At 38.3% G+C, this 20,126-nt stretch overlaps 1 protein-coding gene across 1 annotated transcript in view; it reads right to left on the bottom strand.

The window, feature by feature from the left end:
- Positions 1-20,126, bottom strand: part of DIAPH3 (diaphanous related formin 3) — a 531,965-nt gene that overhangs the window by 101,968 nt on the left and 409,871 nt on the right. The window contains exons 26-27 of the mRNA XM_070408978.1: positions 13,092-13,187; positions 12,586-12,645 (exon numbers count right to left, since the gene is read on the bottom strand). Coding sequence (XP_070265079.1) covers positions 12,586-12,645; positions 13,092-13,187 — 156 coding nt within the window. The remainder of the gene's footprint in view (positions 1-12,585; positions 12,646-13,091; positions 13,188-20,126) is intronic.

The following is a 20,126-nucleotide window of genomic DNA, read 5'->3' as shown; positions in this document are numbered from 1 at the left end:
TAATAGCAATTAAACAGAAAGATATATGTATTAATGTTTCTACCTTTTTCGTAAAATATAAAGAAAGGTGTAAATTAGGAACATTGAAGTTTGAAATTATGAAACTATTTATTGAACTCAGAATAGAAAGGTAATACAAAAAAAGTTAAAACAAATGCACCTGTGGCCATTACCGCCCCCCCTGGATCGCTGCAGTGCCCACCAGGGGGCGGTAGCGCCCACTTTGGGAATCACTGGTTTAAAAAAAATACTATGAACAAATTCCTATGCACACTGCACATATCTTATTTTGAAGTAAAAAACCAAAACGGTAACAAATACAATATTTGTATTTGCATGTGGCCTGCGGGCCGTAATTTGAGGACCCCTGCAATAGAGCATCACTGTCATCATGTGAGAAGTCTGATGACAGGTCACAGTGAATTTTGAAAGATTGTTTTCTCTATTTTCTCCCCTCCTTTGGCAAATGGGGAAGACTAAGAAAAACATATGAAAACATGCTTTACATCCAGTGATAAAATATACTTTGGATTACAAATAAAACCCTGTTCGTGGTTTACCAAATATCAGTTTAAGAACTCCTCAGGCTAACCACATTAATAAGAAGTAAGTAGTAGAAGACCTGGTAAAATTGCCTGAGTTGTGTCTTATATTTGTAGTTTTGAAGTTCTATGGATTTTGAGTTACTGACTTGTCAGAACTATGCCTGACTGGCATGGCTCAGTGGTTGAGCGTCGAGCCATGAACCAGGAGCTTGTGGTTTTGATTCCCGGTCAGGGCATATGCCCAGATTGTGGGTTTGATCCCTAGAGTGGGGCATGCATGAGGTGGCCAATCAATGTTTCTCTCTCATCATTGATGTTTCTCTCTCTCTCTCTCTCTCTCTCTCTCTCTCTCTCTCTCTCTCTCTCCCCTCTCCCTCTCCCTCTCCCTCTCCCTCTCTGAAATCAATAATTTTTTTAAAAATAAAATATAAGAAGAGGACTCTAGCCGGTGTAGCTCTGCGGTTGAGCGTCGAATCAAGCCATGAAACAGAAGCTCATGGTTTGGATTCCTGGTGAGACCACATGCATGAGATTACAGGCTCGATCCCCAGTAGAGGACATGCAGGAGGAAGCCAATCAATGATTTTCTCTCATCATTGATTTTTCTATCCCTTTCTCCCTCTCGTTTCCTCTCTCTGAGGAAATATTTTAAAAAATATGTTTTTAAAATATTTTAAAAAATACAAGATGGTATTAACATCTAAACAGTATTTCCTGGTTCATCTTTCAATATGGAAAAGTTGGTAAATAAGGATTTTGTTTTTCTTTGCCTATTACATTAGCACTTTTCTGCTGTATTAAGTACTTAATGGGTAAAGTATTCACATATAATTTAATAAGCCTAATCATCATATTTTACAATAAAAAACAACCTGCCAGAATCTTTTGAGGCTGCTATGATGGACCAGGAAAGGGTAAATAAAATTGACATATGAGGTAACACGGATACATTGCCATTTTCTTTAGGATATTTCAGTGTTTCTTTATTTCATTATTCCTTTAGAATTCGGAGACAGCTCCTTTGACTAATTAACCAAAAGAGGTTTGACTAATAGAAGGAGATTGCAAGCATAATTAGTTAAATGATAATGTACATAGCACCTAATGATCATTACCATTTATTCTAATATCACTGTTAATAAATGGTGAAAGTATTTAAGCCAAATGCTGTCCTATCACAACAATGTCATCATGGCTAACACTAATAATTTCTAATTTACTTGGGAGTCAATGGGACATTCAGCTTTCTTAATGCATGTCAGTGCTTTCTTCAACCAATTTATAGACCCTTTTACAGTAGAGAAATATTTAATATTTAACTCCTTACCTCAATTACATATAACAAGGGGCCACTGTTCCCCTCCAAGTCACAAATAGTCCACCTATACTAGCTAAGGCCTTGGCTCTCGAGGCCAGTGTAATGTATTAAGACACTTACTTACAAAAGAGCCACTGATTATAATTTTAATGTTTCAAAATGCTAATTTCATCCCATTCTCTTGTTTTTCTAAGGATTCAGTTTAGTCATCAACTTCTTATTCAGCACTGAAAGGCTACGTTTCCTCTAAAAGACACACACACACACACAAAAGAGTGGAACTTGATTTTCTCTATTACTCATTTCCGTCATTATTTTCTCTCACATTAAGACTAATAAGGGAAGAAAATACTGATATGTGCTGCAAAATCACTGACCAATATTATTTACAGAACACACAAAAAGGTTGGACACATCCACTGTGTTTGAAAAAGCACATCTATTATTCTGAGCTAGAGGCACCACCATTACTGACTCATTGCCTACCAGTCTGAAGGAAGGCACACTAAAGAGCGCTTTAGTTTCTAGATCACATAACAATAAGCTGAGAGCTAAAATAGAGAAGTCCCCTTTAGGTTCATATACAGTACTGAGAGAGAGAAAATGAAAAAAAAATGAAGGTATGGTATTATAAGTATGTTTTAGGAGAGAAGGAGGCAGCTAATGAGTGGAACTGACTTCTGGTTCTGTCTTAATAGAGATAAACTAAGCTATTCTTGGAGATGTCTTCCTATCATGAGTGCCTGCCTGTTGCCAATTAAAACCTTTAATATTTCTAAACTATAATTTTTGTAAGCTATTGGTACTATCTAATCCTATTTTCATCACTGAAATCTTTTATATTGTTGCACTTATTAATTATGGTGGTAATTCACATTTTCTGTTTACTAAGAGTTCCCTTGGTTGATCTGTTTTTCTTTCTTTTTTTCTGTCAGCTGATGAACCTCGTTCAAATTCATATCTAAGAGCAATTATGTGTGAGTGACTAGGTTTGTTAACTTGTGGGCCTCTCTGTGGGATCCAGGCATTTTTGGAGGGCAGAGGTTCCAATACCAGTATCTGAAGACCTTTTCTCTAAACTGTTCATTACCTTCAGAAGAATATTTCGTGATCTGCTTGGAGTATAAGCTTGGCTCCTATGGTCTAAGGACTAAGTAGTTGGAGGGGGCCAGGAAGGCCTTCCACTGTGTTGACAGAATCCATTTTCAGTGGCATACCTCAACCCTGGCTGTATTGCCACTCTAGAGCATCACAATTTTTCTAGACGATATACCTCTCCTCTACGGGTTGGGAAGAGGAAAGGGAAAGCAGCATTATGGCTATAAGTCTGGAGTTTGGAGCCACACGGCCAGATGGAGGTCGAATTGCTCCTTTACTACCCCTCCACTTTCAGCTCTGTGCCCCAATCCTTCTGCCCGCTGCTCCTGGGACCTGCCATTCCTCAGCCCTCATGTGTCCTGTGAGGAGTAACTCAGTCTGTTTCTCACTGGAGTCACCTGCTGTTGTGGGTTGAACTGTGTCCCCACAACATGTTGAAATCCTCACCCCCGATTGTTGTGAATGTATTTAGAAATAGGGTCTTTGCAAATGTAACCAAGTTAAGATGGGGGACACACTAGAATAGGGTGAGCCCTAATCAAATGACTGGTGTCCCCATAAGGAGGCCAAGAGGAGAGACACAAGGAAGAATGCCATGTGCAGCTGCAAGTCAGGGAACAGCACGGCCCGGTGGCCACTGGGAGACAGGAAAAAGGGACAGACTCTCCCACCAGGAAAGAACTGACCCTGTCAACACCTTGATTTCAGATGTCCAGTCCCCAGAACTGTGAGGAATACTTTTCTGTTGTTTAAGGCCCCTAGTTTGTGGTGGCCTGTTATGGAAATGAATTCACCTGCACTCCAGTTTTCTCCTTCCTGCATCACTTTCTCTATTCTGTTTTTATAGAGTTAAAGATGTCCCAGGTTAAAGATGTTTTGATTTCATAGAAGTTGAAATTGGTCTTTGTTACTCCTCTTTTGGGCTTTGTGGTAAAAAGGGGGATACAAATCTTTATTATTGTATTTTAAAACCCAAAATATCTATAGTATTTTAATTTTTCATATTTTTCTATTCTAAATTAGTTCATGCCACTTACTGCACTTTAAGTGCAGTTTACAGAGCATTCAACGTAAGAAAATCAATTTTAACCTCTCTCATTACCGCACCCATTCTGCCCACCACTGTAACTTTGTTGGAGAATTTATATTTTCTATTGACAAACGCACCATGGAAGGATGGTAGAAAAGAAAAAAGAATGAGGAAAAACTAACATATATTGAATTTATTGAATATCTACTCAATTCTAGGTATTTTAATAGCATACTCTTACATATTTTCATTTAATCTTACAAATAGTCTATGAAGCACATAGTGTAATTTCTTTTTTTACAGCTGAGGAAAAGGAAATTCAAAGGTGAAATAACTTGCTAGGGTCACCCTATTAGTAAGTCAAGAAGTCAAACCAAGTGAAAAAGCAAGAAGTGACTCCACACTGTTTTCAAGGTCAGACTGCTTGGCCAGGTCACTCAAGGCTACTATCAACAGGATTCAACCATCTGGCTAGTCATAGGCTTTCACAAATTACCAGTGAATAAGTACTACCGATGGTGTTTTTAAAGTAACTATTATGTGCCAGTCAGGCACTCTGCAAAAATTTTTAATACTGACAACAATCTTAAAAAATAGTTTCTGTATCTGTGGCTACTCCAAACTGACCTTTAGTGAGGGCAAATAAAGTAAAAATATAAAAATAAATCTAATGGCACCTTGGAAATACTGAGGTTAGCACCAAGTGTTGTTTTATGGAAAAATATCTGTCACCGGACATAGCTGGCACACACTGGGAAAAACACCAGCTACATCAGGGTCACCTACCCTTCCTTCCATGCGCCTTCCTCGCATGTAACACACTCATTGCTCAAACAAGGTGTGCCAACAGAGGACCCACTGTTTCCCTGATTAACTACTATACTATTTTAAAACATGAAATAGCCTCTAAAAATGGGCTGACTCTGCTTGGTGGGTGCTCTACAGCTCACTCCGTCTGCCTTCTGCCAAACTGAGCACTATGGCTACATTTGGACACGAATTTTGGTATCTGTGCTATTGGGGAGCCAACTGCCCTTTGTCGCAGAATCTAGGAAGCAACTCGGACTTTTACTTTATTTGCCCTCTACAAGCAAAGGGAGAAATTTAGAATGAGCCAAAAATTTTAAAAGATCATAATAATTAGTTCACTATAGAACAAGAGACATATTAATCGTAACAACTACTTCAGGGAAGTGGAGGATATTACTTTCCTTACATAATAGTTCTTTATCTCCTTATCACTCAATTTGGTCCCAGTCTTCAGCATAGATTTGTGAATGCTCATTAAATAAAAGGCATTTGCTATTTCTTGCATAAATATCCTTTTAAAACAACTTGAAGTCCTCACTACTTGAGAATTTTCTAACCTGTTCATGCTTAAGAGTCTGTATGATGTGACTGAGCCAGAAGGTTGTCCTGACCTGAGTATAAATTAGCCAGGCCTTTCCCTTCTACCCACAGGGCATCGTTACCTAGGCAGGAGCCCCGCTGAGTACTTTCTTCCTTTTGCTTGACTACACAGTAAATAGGAGAGACTGATGTTTGAATAAAATGTAAAATCAACCAAACTGCTTTACATTCCTGGCCCAGAAAAGTCTTCTTAAAAATATTTAAGTCTTTTGACAGTTACAGGTAGCATTTGATTCTGCTTGAAAGCCCAAATGTAAGGGTGCCAAAAATAATTAGTGTTTTAATAACTCTCTTTCTTAGGTTACTTGGCAGGCACAAGTTTATCAGAAAGAGAACAAAAAAAAATATTCTCAAAAAAATAAGCCAATGACTTATAGTAAAAATTACCATATAATTTGACTATATTATTCCTATGCTCTGTCTACTTTAAAATAGGATACAGTTTAAAGAAATGGCAATGGTGGTTGTCAAAATTTACTACTTTGATAGATAAGGTTTTTCTAGCCAAGAACTGGATTCACATTGTGGTCACTCTTTTTAAAGAAGCCTTAAGGCAGACATGATTGAAAACCTTACAAATTTCATAATTCTGCCTTAGGACAAATTCTTGCTGTTTGGGGAAAAGGTAGGTCAAGAAATAAGGGAACCACAACTGAGTGGTTTAAGGAAGGGAGGGTTATGTGTGAAGTTTTGATACATCAACAACAAAGCCTTTTTTGTGTGCCTCTCAGAGTTATTTTGTGAAGAAATAAGCTAATTCAAAAATATCTAACTAGCTTCACATTTAATTCTGACTTCAAATCTTAGAGTGGCAGAGCAGCTGTGCCTGAAAGCAATACAATCTTATTTCTATAAAAATCTCTCAAAGCTCCATATATAAGTGGGAGAGTAAAAATAGATAATCAGATCCAAATTAAGGCTATTAAGAATTGATTTAATGTGAAGATAATATAGCAAGATTTTGTTTAGGTTATGGATATTCACTAAAAATGTGTAATACTTGTTTGCCTAAAATTTTGATTATGTTTTATCTTATTTTGTTGCAGTTAAACAGTTTTATCATTAGGGATTTTAATTGCATATGGTTTATATATATTTTTCTGATTACTCTATATCCATCTCACTGAGAAAAAATATTCCACTGTACTACTTAATATAAAGAAACCATCTAACAAGGATGTAATCAGATTCAGGGAGAAGCAGCATGAGGTGAGACATCTTTGTCACAGATGTTTGCAGTCTATCTAGCACACAGGCGAAGAGATGTCCTGAAGAGAGTAGAAGAGAGGAACACTAGTCACTCAGTGGTATAGCACTGAGCTGTACAGAGAAAGAAAGAAACAAACAACAGAAGGAAAAGAAGGAGAAAAATCAATTCCTTGAAAGGCTTCTTTCAACCATAATGTAGGCTCCATTATTATATAATCTCCCTCCATTTCTTCATCATTTTCTGCCTCTCACTCACTTCACCATTCACCTAGGTTCAATCCTAAGGTTTTAGTCCTTGGTTTACCATTCTCTAAGTTTGAATATTTTCCTTTAGATAACTCATTTGCTTATGCAGCCTTAGCAACTCTCTGTGAGGGTCTCAGCCCAGAGCTCTAGCCCTGGCTTCCTTCCTCAATCCGTAAAACACTCTTTGACTCTTTCCTAATCCCCCTGCAGCCAACCCATGTCAGCATCAAGGTACCTATAGTCTTTTCAGGTCTTTCCTCTCAGAAGGTTGTCTCTTCAGTTCCATACAAACTGCTCAGACCTGCCATTTTCTTTTTTGTTTCTTAAGATGTTTTATTGATTTTTAGAGAGACAGGAAGGGAGAGGAGGAAGGGGAGGAGGAGGAGGGAGAAGAGGGGGAGAAGGAGGAGGAGGAGGAGGAGGAGGAGGAGGAGGAGGAGGAGGAGGAGGAGAAGGAGAAGGAGAAGGAGGAGGAGAAGAAGGAGGAGGAGGAGGAGGAGGAGGAGGAGGAGGAGGAGGAGGAGGAGGAGGAGGAAACAGAGAGAAAAGGTTGATGTGAGAGCAAAACATTGATCAGCTGCCTCCTGCATGCCCTCTACTGGGGATTGAGCCCACTACTCAGTCATGTGCCCTGACTGAAAATGGAACCAAAACCATTTGATGCACCGGATAACGACCAACCAACTGAGCCACTCTGGTCAGAACAGACCTTTCATTTTCTTGCTCAGAAATCTCAACAGTTCAAATTCTTGGTCTGGCATCAGACTCTTGATATACTTTCCTCCTATCTGGTCCTTATATTCAATTAGGCCAGCCGATTCAGCAACATCCAAATAAGGTATGAACTTTATAAATGCATTAATACTTAGATTATCTTGACTTAAAAGGAAATTTTATTATTTTCTACAGACTATAGAAAAATCTTTAAGTCTGGAATGCACTGTATTGAGTAAAGAAATGAGATAATGCCCTGTACTCGTTAACAGATGCTTTCTTTTATTTACTGTTGTTAAACTTAACTCATAAGTAAACCTCCATTTCTCAGGAGTGAATAATCCAATCAAGATTAAACCACACCTTCCACATTTGATCTAACAACCTTTTGAAGCCTAGACCGGTGATGATCAAGGACCTCCTTCAGATACCATATTAGGGAGATGAGAGGGATTAATTGTGTTCACAGCCTAAGCTTCAGTAATTGCATATTAATCCCAAGTATTTGGGTAATACTGAGAGATCTGATTTTGCTCAATATACATTAATTGTCCAATTCAAGCCTAAACCTAAAAATGACTGTTCATTCAGTACATTTTTACTAAAAATCCATGTATCAGGTATTAACCCAGCTAAGTACTGGGGGTCACATCAGTAGACCAGACAGACACCCTCCTTCATTGCCTTGCATGCTCCCTGAAGGAGCTCATGAGCAATGTGACAGACATTGAATAAGAACATTTTTAGGGAAATGAATATTATAAAATGGGAAAGGTTAGGGTGCTAATATGAGTATTATTATTATGTTATCTAATAATCTGTGAGAATAAGAGCACATGGTTTTACAGGGACCAGAATGGCCCTGTAAAGGAAAGGACCTCTTGAGAAAGTACGTACGGCTGCTTTCTTGGCTCACCCTTGTCCTCGGGTTTTTTGGCCTTATTTCTACTCATTTCTCAAAACTCAGCTTGGATTTCAGGTCTTCTAGAAGCCAGGTCTAGATTGGTCTTTCAGACTTCTTGATACTCGCTCACACTCTGTGTGTTACCCCTAACTCAGCATTAAGCAAATATACAGCAAGTATACAGGTATGAGCAGCCGTGGGCAAACTACGGCCCGTTTGAAATGAATAAAACTAAAAAAAAAAAAAAAAAAAAAAAAAAGACCATACCCTTTTATGTAATGATGTTTACTTTGAATTTATATTAGTTCACACAAACACTCCATCCATGCTTTTGTTCCGGCCCTCCGGTCCAGTTTAAGAACCCATTGTGGTCCTCGAGTCAAAAAGTTTGCCCACCCCTGGGTATGAGAATTATTACTTATCTATCTTCCCACTGGATGGTGAATTCTTAGACAGTATCTCTATATCTTAAATGCCTAGCAAGTGTTTAATAAATTTGCTAAGTTAATGAATGAAGATTTAGCAAGGAAAAATATCAAACACTTTATTTCTGCCCAGACATTAACAGGTAAAACAAAAGATAAAACAGGTAAAGGCTTTAACCATAGTATTTTTGCTAGAGGTTTAGATCACAGCACAAGGGCTGGGTTACTCGTGTGTATATTCTGTGCTTTTGAAATTGGCAGAAGTTAGAATGCTTGAGGCCATCTTTTGTGTGTATATATGTGTGTATATATATATATATATATGTATATATATATATATATATATATATATATATATATATACATACCAAGGTCTCAGAGGATACTTTGCCAGGATTTTCTAATTGTAAAATAAATATGCTATATATATATATATATATATATATATATATATATATATATATAAAATGTAAACCAAAATAAATATGCCATATATATATAATGTAAACCATCTATGATCTTTCTAACAGAGTATGCATTTATTTTAATTAATATAGATGCTTGGATATAGAGTTTATTGAAGGAATAAAAAGTGTTCTTAATTCCAGGAGGTGGTACTCTTTTCCTCTTCCAGCCTCAGATGAGGAAAAGAGTACTACCTAGTGGTTCAATCTGGGAATAAGAGACTAGACATACCAGCGGCCGGAAACCTCAGAGAGGTTTATCAATAGTTCAACCTTATATCGTGAGAAAAAAATGTACACATATGCATCGGCTCAAGGATGAGAACAACAGGTATGATTCAAAAGCTGCATTCAGAGCACGCCATGGCAGAGAGATTAAGAACCAGACAGGCCCAGGGCCGAAATTTGACTGCAGGACCTTAAGCAAACTATCAGACCTGTTTAATCCTTGGTTATTTTCAACTATAAAATGGAGACTAAAGTAGTGACTATTTAATAGGAGTACTGAAAAGCTTAAATGGGATGTGTATAAAACATTCGGCATAGTGCTTGGCATGTAATAACCCTGCAGAAAATTTTATAATCTTTTTTTTTTTTTTAATATATATTTTATTGATTTTTTTACAGAGAGGAAGGGTGAGGGATAGAGAGTTAGAAACATCGATGAGAGAGAAACATCGATTAGCTGCCTCCTGCACACCCCCCACTGGGGATGTGCCCGCAACCAAGGTACATGCCCTTGACCAGAATCGAACCCGGGACCCCTGAGTCCGCAGGCCGACGCTCTATCCACTGAGCCAAACTGGCTAGGGCTTTATAATCTTTTTTTTTAAAAAATATATTTTATTGATTTTTTACAGAGAGGAAGGGAGAGAGATAGAGAGTTAGAAACATTGATGAGAGAGAAACATCGATCAGCTGCCTCCTGCACACCCCTCACTGGGGATGTGCCTGCAACCAAAGTACACGCCCTTGACCGGAATCGAACCTGGGACCTTTTAGTCCGCAGGCTGATGCTCTATCCATTGAGCCAAACCAGTTAGGGCCTTATAATCTTTTAATAACAGTTTACAACATACTATCAACTACTATATATTTGTAGAAAGTGTAAGTATATGAAAACAAATTAAAAAGTAAAAGGGGTTATGTGTTACATTTCAATCACATTGTTCAGTTTTCAATGAAAATACGTAATTTTTAGAAATAGATTACAAATAGGCTTGAAATTTCATCTTTTTATAAAAATAATCATGATCCTTGTTGCAATATTCCTTACCATATTCTTCATTTTTCAACATCCAGTCTAATAAATGTACCTTTATACATACTGTTCTTAAAGATTAATTTGGTAATTTGGATTTGTTCTCACTTGTTTAAAATGTGAAGCAAAAACACAGCAGAAATATAAATAAAAAATTAAGTTTCAAAAACATGTCAACTCACTACATTTATATTACAACAGAGAATTTGATATTTGTGTTATATCTCCTTTGGCTGGCTCTACAACCTACTAGCTTAATTATCACAATAGCCTTAGGACTTCAGATAGTACATATCAGGTTTAGTAAAGATGAAAATGCAATGTTCATTTGCTTTTACAAAATGGATTGAAACATCAAAATTTATATGTAATTTACAGGAGTCTGGACACTTTCCTAGCATGACAGTCACAGAAGGACTGGGTCCCTGAGGCCAGTGCACAAATTTACCTTAAATAACTTCCCCCTACATTACACCTAAAATACTTATTTAAAATTAAGCATGACAGGGGTTCAAATATGCCATTATAATCTTATTATGACCATTGTATTGCCTATGCTGCTTTAATGACTTACAATGTGGGCTGCATTGTTTATTTTACTACTAATAAAAAATAACCAAAGTATCTATATATAATCAAAAGAGAAATGCGGTGGAAATCGGAACTGTATCATGGCCATAGTTGTGTCTATAACTAGCTGTACAGTTTTGAGAAGTTTTTAGCCTGAGTTTCCATGTGTTCATCTATGAAACACATTATCTATGAGGTCCAGGGAAACACTGTCCTCTACACTGTTCGCCATTATTTCGAATGTCACAATAACTCCAAACCGTAAACCCCAATTAGGAATTAATGATCCACAATAAATTTATCTGATTTCTTACAATTCTTTTTTACTATTAGAGAAAGAGAAGGCAAAACAACAACAAAAACTTACTGTTGAAAAATGTCAAAAGATCTATGTAAAATTTTGCTGCAGGGTTTCACCTTTCTTCTTTACTAAGCATCTATTATATGTACTTTACCTTGAGCAGTAGGGATCTATACAGCTATTAAGAGATCATTATAACCATGTCTTTTACTACTTACCTCATAATTATATCAGACTCTCTTAAAAATTTGACACGTTTCTTTACTCATGCATTATACATTAGTGCTAAAACGTAACTACTTAACTCATCTGCACCCCAAAGCACCCTTGAACGCAATATGTCAAATATTTTTTCATTTATAAATCTGGTGAAGTTGGTGACACTCTCACCCTGAGGAAATGGCAATCACAATGGGTGAATTACGTTTTGACTAAGGAAGGTCAGCAGAACCCCGTAATACATAACAGTGAGAAAAAGGGAAATAAAGTAAATAAAATCCAATCAACACAAACCGGCACCAACTACTGGTGTGCAGTAGTTGGGTAGAGATTTCTGAAAGAATTCAATCTCATAAATACGAGACTAAGTTAACTCACCTTCTTTTCAGTATTCTAGCACATCCATCCATAATAATATCACATGAAGCTCATCTGCATTAATGATTTTGTCAAAATGCTGGTCATAGTATTTCAAACTCTACTGGCAAATGTCATAGAGTAAAATAGGTAACAATTCAACATTTCAAATTGCATCTCCATGTAAAGTAAATCCACTACTCAAAATAGTATGAAAGCACAATGCTTTTGAAAGAATACACTGGACAACACTGATCAGAAATGTGTGAGGTAATTTCAAATAATAAAAAAATTCACTCAAGACCTGAAAGAAGAACTCTAGACGCTAGCTCAGGCAATACTGTCATACGGCAGAATCTGAGTATACAATCTATAACAAATGTGTAGATCCACACGTTTTTACTATTATAGTTATATTGAAACTTGAGAACTTCACAGCAGTCTACTGAAATCACAGATCAATGGGATAAAAGCAGATAAGAAGAATGTGCAATTTATGAATACTGTTTATTACCATGGTTACAAACTTTCAGAACAGGCCTCTGAGACATGGGACTGAGACTCTGCCGAATATCTGTTAAAACAAAAATATAAAAGAAGTTTAATATAGAGGTCTGTTCATCTCAAGAAGTGTAACGGTATATTTTCCAAGTTTAAGTATATCTAGAAGCAAAGCAATAATGTTATGACTTTTACTTCGCATTTAATTATACTACTGTGAACTCCACTGGGATGAAGTACATATGGTTCTTCAGCTGAGACTTGTCACACTAATCAGGATTTCCTAGGTTCAGTGCATTGATTTGTAATGTGCTACTGACACCGGCCAACTGGAATGCTTTTCTCTCTGACATTTGTCATCGCAAGGGAAGGATTAAGAAAACTTATGAAACTTCTGAGGAGTGGTTGCCCACGGCACTACATTCTTGACACATGACTTTAAAAGAATTAAAAAATATAAAAGGGTTGTTCTTTGTGGTAGTTCCCTAGAAAGTAACATGAAACAAGAATAACGTTCACCTTTTGGCTTCGGTGTCCTTTTTCTTCGATCGCGGAAGGCAGCCCCCGACTGCAAGGCCTCCAGCAGACTATCCATCACTCCTGTCTCATCACCCTCTGTGAGAAGAGATGCAGGGGTTACCATAGCAATGTCAAGCATACACAGAAACCGTGATGGTGATGGTAGGGGAAATAAGATCAGATGCTAGGACTAAGCCAGCAATTTCAAAATATGATAGGACTTTACCTCTCTCATAAATCAAATAGCTTTTAATGAAATCTGTCTCATTAGTGCCTGTGCTACTGTCCACCACAGAGGACTGAGTCCCATTGATTCACTTCGGAGCACTGCTTTTATAGGCCCGTGGCACGATAACTTCAAAGAGAATGTGGTTCTCATCATATCTGTGTCTTGGGTTATGATAAATAACATTTCCCTTGTAGAAATGGGTTATTTTCAAAGCATCAGCTTTAGTTCTAAAATCGACCAGGTGTGGGAGTGCTTTTGTTGGTGTTATTGATATTCTGCTGTCTAAACCTATTGCACAAAATTGTATTTCCACGCTAACTTTTGAGAACATGATTCCAACAACTGATTGTTAATATCAGAGGATAATTATCCTCTAACTTTAGTGACATACAACAATCACTATAAATTTTTACAGAATGTATGGAAAGTCTGTCTTCTATAATAAAAAACAAATGGAGGATTTCAAAATCTAAAGGACTGAATCACATTATGATTAGTTTAAGTTGATATTCTGTATATGATTAATGATGCAATTGTAGGGCCATTTCTCTCTATTAATATCAAATTTTCTTGAAACCATAGCTACTTCTAGTTGTCCATGTTAAATATTATTTAAAGAAAGCAGAAAAAAAGCTTCAACAATACTACTTGCCCAACTGAAATACCAACTCTTTTGGTGCCTTAGAGTTTACTAGCAAGCATTTTCTGTGAATTTGTATGGCTGGTACATAGTGATGTCTAAAGTAATAGAAAACTATTTTCCTCTGGAATTTTTATTTCTTTTCTTTTTTTCTTTTTTTGAGATGCTATCTCTTGATAGAGGACAGGTGAGATGACAAATGAATACAGAATACAAATAAAACACAATTTACAAACAGATATATAAATGTGCATCAACCGCTTTTCCATCTGGTTCTAATTTATATTCTTAGAAAAGTACTAAACTTTGTAGGTGTAATAAAAAAATGGGTGATAAATAGAGCATTTGGAGATTATTAATTTACATGTGATTTTAATTCTCAAGTGGCTTTATGGCTATTTTAATTAAAACACATTAAATAGTTCAGACACTTCAATTAGTAACTACCTACCTATTTTTTAATATTTATACTCAAACTCAAGTATATTTTTCCTAGAAAGAACTATAGGTAATGCCAACTATTTAAGGTTTTGAATATATTTCATTAGTAAAAGGAAACATTTTAAAAATCTAAAAAGCAAATATGAGATAAATGGCATGCATTTTAAGGGGAAAAAAGAACTACAAAGAAAATGTGAGTTTTCCTTAGTAAGTTTGCTATTGGTAGTGGCATTGATATAGTCATTCTGAAATTCTTATGTGTATATGGTAAGATGGAACAGATGGGTAAAAATGTTGGTGGCAACAGGGGTGCTCACTGAGGGAAAGGGAATTCAAACATAAAATGGTAGAAGGAGAGGAAGAGCTATGAAGTGATAGATTAGACTTAAATGTACCATATATGCTCAAGGTTTTAAAAAATAGTTTTCCTTACTTTGTGGCCCCAAAGAGCCCAAAAGTAATGATAATGCATAAGCAACGTGCACACCTACCCCTTGGAACTTGGTGTCTAAGTCTCATTACTTGCTAACAGGAACCAGAATACTTAGGAAAATGACTGATTTTAGTGCTGAGAAGAAGATATTGTGAAATGAGTCAGGAACATACTGTTCTGCCAGAAAACAAGTGCTCAAGGACAGATAGGCATGTGCCAAAGGGCAGAAGAGCCAGACAGAATTAGATAAATAAAGGACACTTTGAGCACTGGATAAGTAATAATGGATTATTACACACTGGAAAGAAGAACACAAGCATGCATCTATATTGACACTAAAATAATAAATAATAAACGTGGAGCAAGAGAAAACTCTCCTTTAAAGAAGACTGGGAACTAGTAGATTCATAGATATAAAGAGGGCTGAGCTCCATTAATACAAGGGACAGATATGAGTGAAATAGGAAAACCACCACATTACAGCTCACAGTAAAAACAGATTCTGCCAGAAATCATCAATGGTTACAAAAACCAATCTTGCCCAGCAGGTGTGGCTCAGCAGTTGAGCATCAATCCTGGAACCAAGAGGTCACCAGCTCAATTCCAGGTCACTCAATCCCCAGTAGGGAGCATGGCGGAGGCAGCCTATGGATGATGTTTCTCTCATTCTATCTCTCTAGCCTTCTCCCTTCCTCTCTCTCTAAAAATCAATAAAGGAAAAATTTAAAACAACAACAAAACCCCAATCTCTATAAGGCTGAGGGGGAATAGGACATGGAGAAATCTGGCAGATATCACCTTACCCAAATAATCAAATCTGACATCACAACAATGGTATATGCTGACAACTGCCTTCTGAAGTGATGCACTGAGGCAGACACAACATAACATATGTAATAGTTTGCACAATTGTACTTAACCTGAATCTAAATGGGAAGAAACAATCAGACAAATCCTGAGAAACATTCTGTGAAATACCTGACCTAGGCTCTTTTATTTTTTTAACATTTTCAATTTACTTATTTTTTCAATTACAGCATACTTTCAGCATTATTTTGTATTGGTTTCAAACATACAGCATAGTGGTTAGAACACTTTACGAAATGTTCCCCTCGATATTACTGATACCCCCCTGGCAACATACATAGTTATAACAACACTAGAAGCCTGGTGCACAAAATTCATGCACTGGGGAGGGGAGGGGAGAGTACAGGACCCCTTGGGGGATATCCAACTGACAACTTAGTCCCGCTACCTGCCACCACCACTGCGCTCACCAGCCGTGAGCCTGGCTTCTGGCTGAGTGGTGCTCCCCCTATGGGAGTGCAATGACTACCAGGGGGCAGCTCCTGCATTGACCGTCTGCCCCCTGGTGGTCAGTGTGCATCATAGTGACTGGTCATTCTGGTTGTTCTACTATAACGGTTGCTTAGGCTTTTATTATATAGATTAGTGGCCCAGTGCACAAAATTTGTGCACATTAAAAGGGAATTAATTAGAGGAAATATTTTAATATTGCTATTTGCCCTTTCTCTATAATAGAAGTCTCAGAGCTGAAAGAAAATTAGTAAAATGTATATGAAAATCTCTCTCCTGTCAGAGCCTGAGGCGTGCCGCAGGACCCAGAGTCAAGTCCCCACCCACCCACGTGCGCCTCGAAATCACGCGAGACCCAGACCCACCGGTCGCCCCCCCGCGTCAAGCCCTGCAGGGCAGAGGGCACAGCCTCAGGTCCCTTGTCAAGCCTCACCGGGCGGGGAACGCAACCTCAGGTCCCCCAGCCCAGCCTCCGGTCCTCCGTCCCTGGCGCAGGGGGCGCGGCCTCAGGTCCCCCAGCCCAGCCTCAGTTCTCCCAGCCCCAGCGCCAGGGCACGAGGGCGTGATGGCCATTTGCATATTAGTTCTTTATTATATAGGATTATTGAGTATATTCCCTATGCTGTACTTTACATCCCATGACTATTCTGTAACTACCAATTTGTACTTCTTAATTCCTTCACCTCTTTCACCCAATTCCCCAACCCTCCCCCACTCTGGCAACCACCAGTCCAGTGTCTGTGTCTGAATCTGTTACAACTTTTTTTTTGTTCGTTTGTTCTCTATATTCCACATAACTGAAATCACATTGGTTCTTAAAAATCATCAATATCATGAATGGCCAAGAGAAAAATGAAAAGAAAGAGGTTAGGGCACTGTTCTAGATTGAAGATTAAAGAGACATGACAAGTAAATGTATCACACAATCTTTGATGAGCTCTTGAAAAGTGAAAAGGTTATAATGACATTATTAAGATAACTGGAGAAATTTTACAGTGCACTCGATATTAAAGAATTAAACTGTACCAATGTTGAGATACCTGAGTGTGATAATTACATCATGGACAGGCAGGGGCATCCCACTGCTCTTAGGAGGTAGATGCTGACACTTTCAGGCACATCAACAGCTTACAACACAGTTCTATGCTCCCTAGTTTACACCTTTGAATATGCTGTCCTCTCTACACAAAGCATCCTTCTCACTTTCTTCACCAAGCTCTCTCATTCTTCTCCTTCAAGACGGATAACTGAGAGTCCTTTCCTGACCTATGCAGGATGAACTGGGTGGCCCTGTGTGTCCTGATGGCATGTGGTACACAGAACAATAGATCCTTTACAATTTTGTTTACTTAACAGTGTCTACCCCCAGATGTTGAGTTCCCGAGCAGGAATTGTGCTGTTCACTTACATTTAATGCCTACCACAAGGCTAGTATTACAGAAAGTGTTCATTAAGACATGTTGGCTATACTAACAAATGTGGCACAATATAGTCAGCCAGGGGGAATAATTGCGCAGGAGAATGAAGGTCATAGATGAAGATGGGGCAGGGACATAGTAGGGGCCCATTCCCACCACCTTGTAAGCAACACACAGCTTTGTTTCTTCCTTTTCTCTGTCGCAGACATCCATTCAGCTGACAAACTTTGTTAATGCACATTCCCAAGTATCTCATGAATTGATCCATTGCTTTTTCTGAGTAAACTTTTTGTGTTGGTGGTCGAGAACTGAGTTATGTTTTACCTGAAATACCACATGAGTTGCCCAGAGTCACACTTCTTCTAGTTTCTCCCTCATTTTAATGAATCTCATACAGTACTGATAAGACCTAAAGGAGAGTTATAATCTTCAATCATCCAGTCACACATTTTTAATATCTCTCACATCCCACAATATAAAGTCCCATCTCTTTCACTTGCTCCCGACACTGATTCTAATTGCTCTTCTAATCTTATCTCTTACTTCCAACCTATTATTCAGTTTTAAAGACAACTGCCTGTGACTCTCCCCAAACATCCTCTAGCCTGTCCATCACTCTCCACCTGAACCTCTACCTCTGCTCTTGCCTCCAGAGCTGATGGCCTTTCTTGGCCTTCACGACCACATGCATAATGGAAAGAATACAATACCTAAGGACAGCTGCTAATTCTAGTCTGAGCTCTCAACTAACTATCTGCGTGACACCAGCCTAGTGTCATAACCATTCCTGATATGTGTAAGAGACCATACTTGTCTTAGCATTAATAAGAGGATCACACGAGGTAATAGAAATAAAAGCACATGGTAAATTGCTAGGTGATATAAAAATGTAGAGAAATAAATTCATAAATGAATGTCATAGTGCTTTCCGAAGTTTATGAATGCCCGCTTATTATCTTTCAAGCACTGCCTTAGACACATTATAAATTAAATAAATCTTCTATAGTGTACTTGATTATGACCTTACTAAAGGACATCCTATCTAATAATAGATAAACATGGTAATTGACCTTACCTTTGCTACACCTCCCATTGGCTAATCAGCGCGATATGCAAATTAACCACCAACAAAGATGGCAGCTAATTTGCATACTGCAGGTACGGCAGGCCAGTGCGAGCCGCCATCCGGGTCCCCGTGTGCCGCCTAAGCCCCACCCCCAGCTGGGACCCCCGTGTGTGGCCCTGGGTGGCGGGCCGCCTAAGCCCCGCACCCAGCTGGGACCCCCGTGGGCGGCCCTGGGCGGCAGTGGGGCTTGGCGGCGCAAACGGGACACCTAAGCCCCGCCCCCAGCCGGGACCCCTGTGTGCGGCCCTGGGTGGCAGGCCGCCTAAGCCCCGCACCCAGCTGGGACTTGCAGGAACCCTCCTGCAACAGGCTTCTAGTAATATATAACACAATTTCTAAGGGAAATTCTAACTGAAAGTACAAATAGAGCCTTAACATAATCCAGTGTGTAAAGTGAAGAGACATAATGACAGGATTTTTCCAAATGTTAAAAATGCATTTGGAATATTCATTCCACACATGTTTACTGAACACCTACTATATACCAGGACTACTAAGCACTAAGGATATCTAGACACCAAGAGTTAACAAATGTGTTCTGTTCAAAAGGAGCAAGAAGTGTGACACACATGGGAGGGATCTACAAGAACCAAGGGGATGTGAGGCTTCCTGTTGAGTGATGACCTGACACACAGGCAGGAGGGAGCACTGCAGGGACTCGGGAGCGAACAGCATACCTGGCAGAAAGAAGGGCTGGTACAAAGGCAACTATGTGAGTAAAAACAAAAGTGAGGTATAGTAGAGCATTTAAATGATTCATATTTGCATTATTCTAATACAAACCAGAGAAATGAAAATTAGCCATTTTTATTATAGACTAGAATTCAATTTCTCTAACTGCAAGTCAATTTATGTTAAAAATATTTATAGCCTCTCTCCTGCTGTGAAACTGTTTTAAATAAATAGACTAACTGCAATAGTCAAAGCTTTGCTATGTCTGAATAACGCAGCACCTGCTTTAATTCGTAAACAGTATTTTTAGAAGTCGCAGTGAAATGGAGAAGGTAAGAGCTGAGGATATTTCTCAAGCTGAATCAATGGGATGAGGGGACAGACAGGAAGTGAAGGAGTCAGTCAGACACATTTGAGGTCCTTGGGGCCTATGACTGGAGAAAGAAAATATAAAACCTTAAAAAATAATATTGAGTTTGATGGGGGATAATGTTGGGGAAGATAATGAGTTTCCTTTTGGACATGTGAGTGCAAGGTGCTAACAGGTACCTCCAGATAACTTCTGGAAGTAAACTGAAAATTCTGGTCTCAAATTCAGACAAAAAATTGGGCAGTATTTTTGGAAGTTCTTTTCTTTTTCTTTAAATTATCTTTATTGTTGAAAGTATTATAGATATCCCCCTTATCCCTTCCCACCATTGACTCCCTCCTTGTCACTCCAGCCCTCTCCCCAGGCCTTCACTACACTATTATCTGTGT

This window comes from Myotis yumanensis, unplaced genomic scaffold (assembly GCF_028538775.1).
Source record: "Myotis yumanensis isolate MYYU_CA2020_CCGP unplaced genomic scaffold, mMyoYum1.0.hap1 SCAF_3, whole genome shotgun sequence".
Classification (NCBI taxonomy): domain Eukaryota; kingdom Metazoa; phylum Chordata; class Mammalia; order Chiroptera; family Vespertilionidae; genus Myotis; species Myotis yumanensis.
The sequence above is the reverse complement of the archived record's forward strand: the minus strand, read 5'-3'. Positions and strand labels throughout refer to the sequence as shown.